Source organism: Aplysia californica, unplaced genomic scaffold, assembly GCF_000002075.1.
Source record: "Aplysia californica isolate F4 #8 unplaced genomic scaffold, AplCal3.0 scaffold00067, whole genome shotgun sequence".
NCBI lineage: Eukaryota > Metazoa > Mollusca > Gastropoda > Aplysiida > Aplysiidae > Aplysia > Aplysia californica.
The window spans coordinates 712550-724965 of NW_004797337.1; the positions used below are offsets into that span (position 1 = coordinate 712550).

General features: G+C 41.1%; 1 protein-coding gene across 3 annotated transcripts in view; it reads right to left on the minus strand.

Annotated features, from left to right (window-relative positions):
• The window catches only part of LOC101846199, a 77877-nt gene that overhangs the window by 60987 nt on the left and 4474 nt on the right, over positions 1-12416 (minus strand). For all 3 annotated transcript variants that reach the window (XM_035968550.1, XM_005093647.3, XM_005093646.3), the window contains exons 2-4: positions 8949-9279; positions 6711-6741; positions 1297-1483 (exon numbers count right to left, since the gene is read on the minus strand). In XM_035968550.1, coding sequence (XP_035824443.1) covers positions 1297-1483; positions 6711-6741; positions 8949-9212 — 482 coding nt within the window. In that variant the 5' untranslated portion in view covers positions 9213-9279. The remainder of the gene's footprint in view (positions 1-1296; positions 1484-6710; positions 6742-8948; positions 9280-12416) is intronic.

The window sequence follows — 12416 nt, forward strand, 5'->3', positions numbered from 1 at the left end:
TAAGCAATAACACCTATCTTAGACGGCCACCTTAGTGACTCCATTACGTTTTGTTATAAATTGTGCATTGGCCCCTGGCGTTGTGGGCAAGCCGTCATGATCCAATCACTTGTCGTTATTGTTAGGTAGTCCCTCCAACCGATCATGTTGCGTCCCACTATTGACCAATAGGTACCAATTTTCAGCTGTTGGTGAGCTAAGCGTGTGATCCCTCATAACCTATAAGCCCCGTCCAGAACTCGTACACAAATCAGAAGTGAGATGAGTGGTCACGGTTTACCCAGTCTGTAACAAAGTAACAATGGACGTCAACATGAGCTTGCGACAGAAGCGTCACTCGTTCTCCGATTAGTGGCGACCAATGTGTTTGTTTTAACACGGCACTCGGTCTTCCTCCTCTGATACATTTCGTTTTATTGTCACCCTTGCGCAAAATCACCAACAAAATAAAAATATTTTTAAAAAAACAAACCAACAACAACAAGAGCAACAACAAGAGCAATAACAACAATGCGGCTACTTTCGATTGGGACTTCAGATGGGAATGGGTTGTTTTCTTCGTCCTGATCAGTCCTGCCTAAGATGGCCTCCTGTATAATACGGCCACTTTTCTCCTTGACAATGGGTGGCCATCTAACACAGGTTTGACTGTATTTTGAAAGGTCATTCACAACTGAAGGAAATAAGACTATTCACAGCTTGAAGACAGAATTACACATACTTTGATTGTCGGCTGTAGTCTGGACCCTTCAAAGTTCTCTTCCCATCCCTCTCGCTGCAGGAAGTTTGGAGTAGCTAGTACCAGCTATATCTATATGACACTGAAGGGAATAAGGCTCAGGAAATTTTCCTTAAAATTCCCTTACTCACTCCAGTTCACAGAGGGGCTTACAGCGATGCAGCCTGCTAAACGCAAACCAGTATCCTTCCCTTATTTTGACTCTCTTGACTATCAAGTATTGATCTGCAGTTGGCAAAGTGAAGAGAAAATATGGGATTCGGTTTTTTGTTTTAGTTAGTATTTTACTGATCTTGCAACACAATAAGGTCACATAAGAGCTGAAGATTAGAGATGTTACAAGAGTGTAACAAAAACAAAAAAGAAGGAGGAGAGATAAGGACGATAGATGTTTGATGGGAAAGAAGGAGCAGACCACATCAGAGAACCCGCCAACCACTCACAAAAAATACATGAAAAGTACCTTTACAACAAAAACACTAGAGAGAAAGAATCAGGAATGAGAACTCAGTTTCCAATACAACAACAGAAAACAATTTCTCTGAATAACAACAAACCTTAGGGCTCTGCAGTAGGTAGACTGACACTCTACATCCTGCACCACCATCAGCTGGTTGGCCACAAACGAGGGCACTTCAAGGTCGAGAATGGCTTCGCAGTTGGCCCGCTCCTGCGCCAGGTTGGCCAGCGCTCGAATGGCACGGTTGTGAATGCTGGCCTCCTCCGACGCCTTCGCCACTCGCACTGTCAACAAAAATGTTGGTCCACAAAATGAGGATCTTTTCAAATTGATCCCTCCCAGTTTCACACCCTTGTCAAACAGACTCGTTTGTTTTAGTAGACGTTTTACGGCGCTCGCAACTAAGAGCGCCAATGGGTGGATGTCAACAGAGAAGTCCTTACAAGGAATCAGGCTTACTCTGCTCACCGCTCTAGCGTCAACAGCCCAAAGTCTGCTTCGACTATCAAGGCACCCCGGAAATAGCAGGTCACAAGAGTGTGACAAAAATACAAAAGAATTAGAAGAAAAATGACGATAGTAAGGATTAGGAAAGAAAAAGCAGCAGTTCCGTGTTGCAGTTCAGGCACAGTTATGAGCATGACATTGATGAATCAAACCATTTACGATTTTACTGTGCATAAGAACAGGTTAATGTCCCCCCTTTGGGAATGGCATAAACACACTTCAGTCAGTAGCACCACACCATGGGGTGTCAAAAATACTGTTGGTTACCAAGATCAAGAAGGCAAAAAAATCCCTCCATTATAGTCTTGTCTCAGATAATTATAGTAGAGGCTTTGAGAGAGAACAGCATCTCCATTGTTTCAGCTTAAACACCCCCACCCCCCACCCCAAAGGCTATGGAGGTATAAGAACTCCACTGCAGCTTAGCCCTACTATAAATAATCATAGACAGTTTCAAAGCTCATGTCAAGTTACCTACCTGCATCAAAGTCATACAGCTTGACAAATAAAATGATGATATGACTCACATCAAGATCGAGCTTCAAAATTTTCATAGGCATTTTAATTAACTATAAACAGCAGCTGCTTGTATTTTGCTGTTTGCAACAGCTGACAAATATATCATTCAGTCGAACCTTCTCTAAGGGCCATCTATCCAAGACAACCACCTGTACAAACAACCACTTCCCCCTCTTCGCCTCTTGTCCTTTTTCAATACTATAATGACACTGTCTGAGACAACCATTTGTCTAAGACAACCACTTTTCTCCTCAACAATGGATGGCCATTTTGGAAAATTTCAACAGTATATGTGAAGCGTGCAGGCAAAATGAGTTCCCTCTCCGATTCAAGCCTTAAAGAAATAGATACATCACACACACGTGAAGCTCTTCCAATTCATAAGTATGAAATAATAAAAGACAGGTTATAGTTAAAGAACATGGCATCAATAGAAAATCTACAAATGTGCTCCCAACGGCGATGTTTGGCCAATATCTCCATTTGTGCTAGGCGAGAAGTAACTCATTTTGGCAGCACGCCTCACATATATGTGAGGCAGCGTGGTGGAATCAGGCTTTCGTCAATTCTTGGGCATGTAGAGTTATTGGTATCATCTTAAAGCTTGTTCACCTGTCTTTATTTTGATGAAAAAAGTATCCATTTATCTCGAATACAAGTTGAGATATTTGCGAATGAAAGGGGTGGGGGTCACCTGTTTTCAGAGATAAGATTAGTGAGAAAATGTCCGCCAAAGATTAGTTATTTCCTTAGCTTAAGAGTCCATGGTAACTGAAAATGTACATTTTTGTGCCTTTAATCAACGTTTTTTAGAAAAATCCATACAGAAATGAGTTTTTTAATGGGCATGAAAGGTGTTGAGTCAAAAAACAAAAATTTGAAAAAAATTCACAAACCTGTGGAAAAATGTAAGTTTCTTCACTTTGATTATTTTGACGACAGCCTGATTCCACCACGCTGCCTCACATATACAGAAAAGCTCACAAATAACGTGTCGTGATACTATAATTTCTGGCTATTTATTGCGGACAGACAGGGTCAGCAACGAGGAAGTGTTAAAAAAAAACCAACAAGAAAAAGCCCAGTCAGAGATGAGGTAGGAAGAAGGCGGTGGCGATGGATTGGACATACTCTCAAGAAGTCAGGCAGATGCATAACAAAGAAAGTGTTGGATTGAAATTCACAGGATAAAAGATCAAGGGGAAGACCATGTGGAACCTGCAGAAATCGATGTACAGAAAAGTGGGAAGACATGGAATAACATCAAGACGCTATCCCAGGATAGGGAAAGCTGGAAAGTGTTTGTTCGTGGCCTATACCCTGATCCAGAATGAGAAAGGTAATGATGATGAGGACGCACACCTTAAATTTAACCAACACAGGGACCATTTATTTGGTAACAAAGTGCACCACATTTTATACAGAACATGATAAATCCAACCAAAAAAATAGGAAGATTCGATCCTCATATTTCACAGAAAAGGTGTAGAGTAGCTTGACCCCCTCGCGGCCACTGCTAGTGTGCGGCCAGTTCTCATAACTCGCATTCCAGCTACTGTAAGGCTTTGAATAAACCACTGTAGCTTCTCTTGGGTCTGCCAATGCGTTCACTTTCATTTCCGGTCTTTCCCGCTGTTCCGACACACGTGATGCGAGTTTGAACTTTTCAACCCAGAAAACATCCCTTTGTGAAATTTCAAGTGAGTTTTTTTATTAGCTCTTACCACAACCTAAATATTATTATTTTGTCTACTAAGTGTGGTTTCTGCGTTTTAAAATGCATGTTTTAAAGCCTAACATTGTATAAATATCGCTCAAACGTAAGTTGTCGGAGCAACGTCAATGGACGCAGCCAGGGCAGGGTAATTTTTCATGTGGGCTCACATGCGGTCGAATCGGCCGCACCGAGGACGGGCTTTACAGTAGAGGTCCTAGCCGCGGCCAGAGTCCAAAATGATAGATAGCCCTGGTCAAATGAAGGCTACGGTCTTGAGATAGAATCTAGACCTTGATCTTGATAGAGGTAGGCTGTTTGCAAAGCTTTTTGTCCACTTAATAAAGCTAGATCTAGATCTGCTGGTAACGAAACAATACAATATTTTCAAGCATGGCACCGATCTCAGTGGCCTAGTGGTATGGCGTCCTTTTCGGGGATGGAAGATCGTGGGTTCAATTCCCGACCAGGTCATACCTAAGACTAAAAAAACTGGCAATCTAGTATCTAGATCTAGTAGCTGTCCCACCTGGCGTCGGCATTATGGGACGGGTGCTATGACGGTTTGGTCCGGTGTTAGTACACTGTGACTAGATGGGATAATAAGTTCTGTTACATTTCATATCCCAGTGTAACAGCACGTTAATTTGCCTAAATGACCTACTGGTTTTAATTAGAGACGTTAAAAGCCAACTCAAACAAAAACTCAAGTATTGCATGAAGTGAACACTGAACTATCCAAAAAAATGTGTTGTCCCAAGCAAGTCTCAAAATGAGTGGGAAACCGTAGGGGACAAAAGAAGCTTTAGACAATGTGTAACAAACAGTCAGTGAAGGGATGGGGAGATGCCAAGTCAATCTAAGACTGAAAGATCCCTTCGTTCTTCCTACTTCGCAACGCAGGAATAATGGCGGCAAGAGAAAGACATCGCTGGAAAACCTTCCATCGCTCATCAGTGGACAAGAATTCATATATTGACTCTTAAATCAACAAGGAGAGAAAGATCAAAAGGAAAGCAGAGATGGAAATGAGAAAAGTGGACAGAGTAGAGCCAAAATGGAAGAGGGGAAATGGAAGACGAGAAAGGAAAGAGAAAAACAGCGAGAGGAGCTAAAGAAGCAAAGTGGAGAAAGAAAATAGAAAGAAGATGCAAGAAGAGACTAGCCAAGGAGAAGGGGACGGAGAATAAGAAGAAGCAAAAGAAAAGAAGTCCAAAGTGAAAGGAAACAAATCCAAGAAGAGGTTGAGCGATTCAGACTATGATACAAGTGCAGATATCAATGAAAGTGAAATGATACTGTTTGATGAAGATGACCTGCAGTTGAAAGATTTCATTGAAGAAGAATTTTCGACTGAGGAATCCATGTTTGCTGAAGTGGGGGTTGTGGAAGGACATGAAACTCCACAGAGATGACACATGGACAATGAAACGCTTGAACTTGAAGAAGGATCAAGAGTTGGACCACAGACGGAGAGAAAGAGAAACAGTGTTGCTGCTGACAATGAAGGCATAGGAAACAAAAGACAAGTGGTTGAAGCAGAAGAAACAGAAAGAGCAGACATGCTTGAGAGTGATGGAGATGGGAACAAAAGACCAGTCGTTGGACTTGGAGTAGAACGAGAATAATATGCTATGCATGAGATGAATGAAGAAGAGGTGGAGGACTGCAACATGGTCAGAACTGGAAACGAAATGCCAGCATTGGCTGAAGCGGAAGGAAGGCCAGACACTGAATGAGGAGAGCGGGGATTCACTTGGTCAGCATGACGGTGGAGATCGTACCTTGAGGCCAGAGACGTGAGACTTGTCCGTTCTGCTCTTATCAAGAGTAGACGTTATCTAGATCTAGATCTACTATCCTTGCATTTTTTTGCATAGATCTACGCAGTCATTGATTTCCATTTTGTTTGCATGCTCTGATCAAAAGTAGATTGAATCTCATTTAATTTGTATGTACCATTCTTTAATTTTGAACCTTCCCGTTCGCATTCTGTGTCACTGATTTCCATTTCGTTTGCATGCTCTGATCAAGAGTCTGTTGAATCTCATTAAAGTTGAATGTAGGCCTACCATATTTCAAATTGCACCTTATGCATTTGTTATTGATTTCCTTCATTGTTTGTCATATTTTCAAGTGTTTGAAGCTTGTTTAAGGCCTGGCCGCATAACAGGTATGGATTCGGCCGCACCTAAGTCAGGTGGCCGCGTCGTTGGCTCGTCGTCGGCCGCACCCAGGGCTGCCGGCCGCCAAGTGGTACGCCGAAGTTGTGCAGAAAACACCCACTGCACTCTATACTTGAAGTCTTTTAATTCCCGGCCAGGTCAGGGCCCTTCCTGCGGCTTTTTTTTGCCTCGAAAATCAAGTTCAGAATCTCTTAGTGCAGAAGCAGTGCTAGCTAGTGGGGAATGCTCGCTCGTGGCCGCAAGTGGTCAAGTTACTCTACAACTTGTGAAGCGTTTGCTCAGCTCCCTCAGAAATGTACCTGAAGGGAATGCAAGAGATAAAAAACATGGAATCATTTTGATAGAACTGGGAAAGGAAAAATTTTATTTTTAATTTCTTCATTTAAGTGTTTTTACATTCCTTTTGACACAATTTAGATCATTTAGAAGACCCAACAGCCCAGCAGAAAGACCGAGATACTCTAAAAATATTTCCTTCCTATTCGAAAATTGAACTCCCGTTTCCAATGTGTGGCAGCGAATGGCCTAACCACTATACCACAGACACCGGTTCGAAAAAGAACAACAAAAAACACTTTAACTTACCAATAACAGCAATACCATCACAAGCAACAACCTGCAGAAAAGACAAAGGAAATATTGTTCTTTCATTATTTATTTTACGGTTGTTTCTTTTATAGTAACAATATCCTGTACAATGACTCTATCAAAAGGTCTCTCCTCAGCCAATCGAAACATGACTATCTGAGACACAGAAATTTCTCAGGAAGTGGCAGTATCAGTATAAGTATATTTCTTAGCCAAATACAGTTCCCTTTGTCTAGGTGATGTTGGAATAGAGAAGGCTTTTTTTACATATCAGGCATCACGTTTGGGTTAATTTACATTTTCAAAAATTTCACACAATACAAACAGTGTGCCGCCTGAGAAACAAGATCAGGGCTGCTAACTTAATCTGGAAGAAGAAAGAATGATATGGTGACCTCTTTAAGGAAAACACTGAGAATTGCTGCAAATCTTGAAAAACTAAAGAATACTGAGTGACAATAAGCATGGCTTCGGAGTTTTTGAATAGGGAAGGCTGTGCATAGAACACAAAATGAGTATCGGCCCAAAAGACATTTTTTTAAAATATTAGTCATACAAATAACATGCACACAATGAGAAGCATCAAGTTCCTTTATGTACAAGTTCTTAACGAGAGGAGCAACCCCCGAGGACCATTTTCTATGCTTGTTGCTCGAGGTCAAATCTAAGGAAACATATAAGTTACGCATAGAACAATCTCTTTACACGTACTTTTATTTTTGCATGGCTGCAACGGTTTCTATGGAAACGGCCACCATATTGAAAATAAACAATAAATTTAAAATCCCTAAGGCTTTCTTATTTACTGACCAAATTTGACCAAATTTGACCAAATTTGGAGAGAGTATACCTGAATCAGTCCCTATGAAGTTAACAGAGAGCATTTTTCAATAAGGGTACCCTCCCTCCAAGGGCAGTGCTACTGACAGAAGTGTCTTTAAGCCATTCCCAAAAGGGGGGGATATTAACATGTAATGCACAGTAGAATTGTAAGTAGGCTGATTTAATCAATGTCATGCTCATACTGCGCCTGAACAACATAGGGGTAACAACTGCTTTTTCTTTCCACATCCTTACTATCATCATTTTTCCTCTTCTTCTTTTGTATGTTTGTCACTCTCTTGTGAACTGCTATTTCCAGGGTGCCTTGATAGTACTGATAGTCGAAGCATACTTTATGCTGTTGAGGCTGGAGAGGTGAGCAGAGTAAGCCTGATTCCCCGTTTGGACTTTTCTTTGACATTCACCCCTTGGCACTCATATGACCATATGCAGTTGCGAGTGTCGTAAAACCTTACTAAAACTTTAATTTTTTAAAAATATGGTTAAAATTTAAAAAATATACGAGCATTTTCCTAATGTTTATAAACCTTTTCTAAATTTTGGTTGCGTAATCGCTTGCCAATAGAGAAGTGTTATTTTTTTCAGATACATCTCTCTGTCACATTGATAGTAGCCTTGCCATCTCTGTTTCCTGAAATTTTGATGTCAAAAGGATGAAAACTAAAGAAGGAGTAGGGGAAAAACAGCCCCAAAAAATGATACTTTGAGAAAAACGACAATTGTGAAAATCCACTACATTTTAACATGTTTTCAAAGGCAATTTTCGACGAGAACATTTTCTCAATTGTGAGGCAGCGTGGTGAAACCAGGCGCTCGTCAAAACAGTCAAAGTGAAGAAACTGGCATTTTTTCGGAGGTTTGTGAATTTTTATCTAATTCTTGATTTATGGCTCAACACCTTTTATGCCCTTTAGACAACACATTTCTGTGCGGGTTTTACTGAAAAACGTTGATAAAAGGCACAAAAATGTAAGTTTTCTGTTTGCACGGACTCTCAAGCTAAGGAAATAACTAATCTTTGGTGGCCATTCTCTCACTAATTTTACCTCGGAAACCAGGCAACCCAGACCTCCTTCAATTGCAAATAACTCACCTTGTATTCACCATAGATGGATATTTTTTTCACCAAAACGAAGGCAAATGAACAGGCTTTATGATTATACTGATAACCCAATATGCCCCAAAACTGACGAGCGCCTGATTCCACCACGTTGTGATACAATTGTGTCGTAGCTGTTTTTAGACAAAGAACGGGTTGACCTTCAAAAATCAGCTAACATCTCAATTCACATAGCTTGACCCAAAATCAGCCAAACGGATGGTCACTCCTCCCGTTAAACAGGTACACAAACGGTCATCTCTGAAACAGAAGAAAGAACCAAAAAAACTTGCCTTATCTCTTACACTCTCCTCGATGCACACATTTGCCAAGGTGCTCATAATAATGTCTGCTGTCTTGACTTTGTTCACATGTCTGGCTCTGTCCTCCAGAAGCTGCAGCAACAGTTTGATGAATCCACCCTCTATCAGTTGTTGCATGGCAGGGCGAGACTTGATGAGCGTGGAGCGCAGCATGATGAGGGCACCATAGAGGCTGCTGCCATGACCATTCTGAAGCTCAGAAAAGACCTTCCTCACTTCTTTATGAACGTCCATTGTGCTTGTCTATAAAACGAGCCCTATCACAAGGCAGATAGGAATCAGAGGAATAGCTGCATTCTTTCTGAAATTTACCCAAAAAAATTTAATTCATTTTTATGAGAACAACGAATCACACTCACTGAATCATAGACAGTTAAGTGACGGAGCTTTTTGCCTATATATCATTATTATCATTTACTCCAACTTTACAAGTAAAGCTATAGATAGTTATGACTTAATTGTTCTATACACTTATTCTAAAAATACCAAACAAGTAATTTAAACAATAAACGATACAGTGCAAAAGAACAGCAAGCAGTGTTTTAAAAAACCATCTAACTGTCTAAGAAGCTGTTAACATTCTTTTTCTCTAAAACGTACTAAAAACTCCTAAAAATGAAAATTCTAGCTCTTTAACCAAAGGGCAAAGGGAAATATAAAAATATTCTTTTAATCTGATTCAAAATCCATTGCAGTGTGATGAACCATGAAATGAGGCACTCGTCAAAATAATGAAATTAAAGAAACCAACTTTTTCCATAAAAATGAGCATTCTGCCAGTTTCGCTATGTGCATACTGAACAGTAATTTTGCACAAGGGAATGAGGCCCGGGCATAGACATTTGAAAATAAAAATAGAATCAAAATTGATAAAATGTCGTTTTATAGAAGACTGCTGCTTCAGGTCAATTGGACAAATAAAAAAACAAAAAAGTGTTTAAAAGAAAATTAAGTAAGTAAGTTTATTCAGTGTTTAAGGCCATTGGCCCACATCACATTGCACAAAAACATTCATTTGATAGATAATGTTTCCTTAATGAATAGGTAAAAGTTGTGCACATATCTCTTATCATGAGTCAAATATTGCATATTTCTGTCACTGGGCTGAGTCAGGCTGGGAAGAATTAACAATTTCCTTTGATGGACACTTTAATTGCTCATCCTGAAGAGTACCAAATTAATACATTCAAATAAGGAGACATAACTACGGCAATTAACAATAGTGAACCAAACACAGTTATTGCTCATTTAACTAATATTACAGGGATATATTACAGTGTACATCTATGCTGCGCACCTAATCTCATTATTATAAGGGTAATCGGAATGAAAATAAATCAATATTTGTCCTGTGCTGTCATTTGCTGAAAAAAAAAGAAAGTCATACAAGAAGCGTCTTGTCGGGCTCGCCATCATGACCAGCCAAAGTGATGACAATACAGCCTGAATGTTAGTCGTGGCTCTTCGGAAATCGAAGTGACTATTCGGACTCGAGTCCGAATATGAAAAAATGTTATTCAGACTCTGATTCTTGTCCAGCATGACATCACTGCCGACTTCCTGTGACTCGTGACTCCAGCTTCCTGTCCTGCCTCACTCGTGACTCGCCTCAGGCTGGGTAGAGACCACGATCACTTCGGGCAAAATGGCGTTAAATTGTGCAGGAGCCGAGTTTTTATCCTATGATGAATTTGAGGCCGGCCTGAAAAGTTATAGCGCTTCTAATAAATGTTCATTTGTCAAGAGGTCATCAGAAGCAATTAAAGATGGCTCGTTAGCGTGTGTCGAGGTCGGATGGGCGGCCTGCACACATGTGGCTGTGTGTGCGTGTCAGGGAGGGGGGGGGGGGCACTATCGGTCCTGGCATTGAACGTCGCATACGCGTCAGTCCCCCCCCCCGGCAACTGATCATTACAATAATAAGCTAGTCTTGACGTAGATTTACATAATGAATTGTGCGCTGGTCTATGGAATCAAAAGTTGCCGTATGCTTGGCTCTACATAGCAACACAACTTTTTCTTGGTAAAACAATCGAGATGACACAGGCTTGTGTATTTGAACGAATCTGTCTTTTTTTTTACACAGCTCATAATATGCAGGTGCCAGGTGATCTGCTAATCTTCAATTTTACCTTTTTCTACCACAAAGAAAGTGGGAAACATGGGGGGTGGGGCGGGGGGGCGTATCAATGAGGTGGCGGGCATCGGATCGGCAGATACAGTGTGGGGGAAACTAAAAAATGGCGGAAAATTGGAAGCACTGAACGTTAGATCTATAGAACGAAGACACTTCCTTTTTTCCAGACCGTGTCCGAATAACATTTTTTCATATTCGGACTCGGACTCCAGTCCGAATATGAAAAAATGTTATTCGGACTCGAGTTCGAATATGAAAAAACGTTATTCGGACTCGAGTCCGAATAATGACGGCCCTTCGGAAATAGCCTTTCCGTTTGTTTACATAAGAAATAAGTGATTGCTAAGGACAAAAGCGGCCATATAGGTTAAGTGAACCCTACCACATTAGCCAGTATTTTTCTACCTTTTTTGTATTAAAAATTTATTTTGGGCGGGTTAAACTTTGGTGGACCCACCGTGCTTACGTGTGTATTAAAATGTACACTAGCCATGGGGCTTTCAGGGGGGGACTTGCCCCCCTGATAGAGGGGGGGGGGAGTATGAGGTTTTTTTTAAAACCAAACTATCTTCACATTTACATGGCAAATTATCAATTGAAACAGGAAGGCAATTTCCAAAGAGCGCTTGTTAGTCTACTCAGCGCAATTTGTTGCGTAGGGTATGGGTTAGTCGAATTACTGTCGCTTGGCCGAGTATGAGTTTGGTGTGTGAATGAATGCGCAGTAACTACAAGCAAGTAAGTTCTCAAGAAAAAATTGTACATGCATCAAAGCAGAGCTAAACAAGGGAAGATGTATAGCAAGGAGTGGAACATTGCTGCAGTCACGAACAGGGTCAGGGTCATGCCTGACACTACTACTCAACTGGCAGAGGGGAAAGGGGGTACCGGTGAAAGGGGGTACCGGTGAAAGGGGGTACCAGCAACCACAAACGTGCAACACATTCTCAAACTCCTGTAACTTGACTTGATCACAAGGAGATTAAAAGTAATGGAGGATGCTCTGTGGGTGGCGCTGCACGCCTGATAGGAGCACTCTCTCGCAGCGGAACCGTGGGCTACCTGCGCTGCGCGATTGCCCGACTAAGGCACTGAAATCTAGATAAGAAAGAAGGTTCTATTCCGAGGTCCTTCAGATTAGCCAAGTCAATTAGTAAAAATGCCTTGCACCTGTGTTGTATTTAAGTGTAAGAACCGATATGATGCTGCAGTGGACCGAAGTTTTCACAGTTAAGTTGTTTCCCTTTTAAAAAATTAGAATGAAAGTGTTTCTATGCCCCCAGCAACACAATTTAAATCAT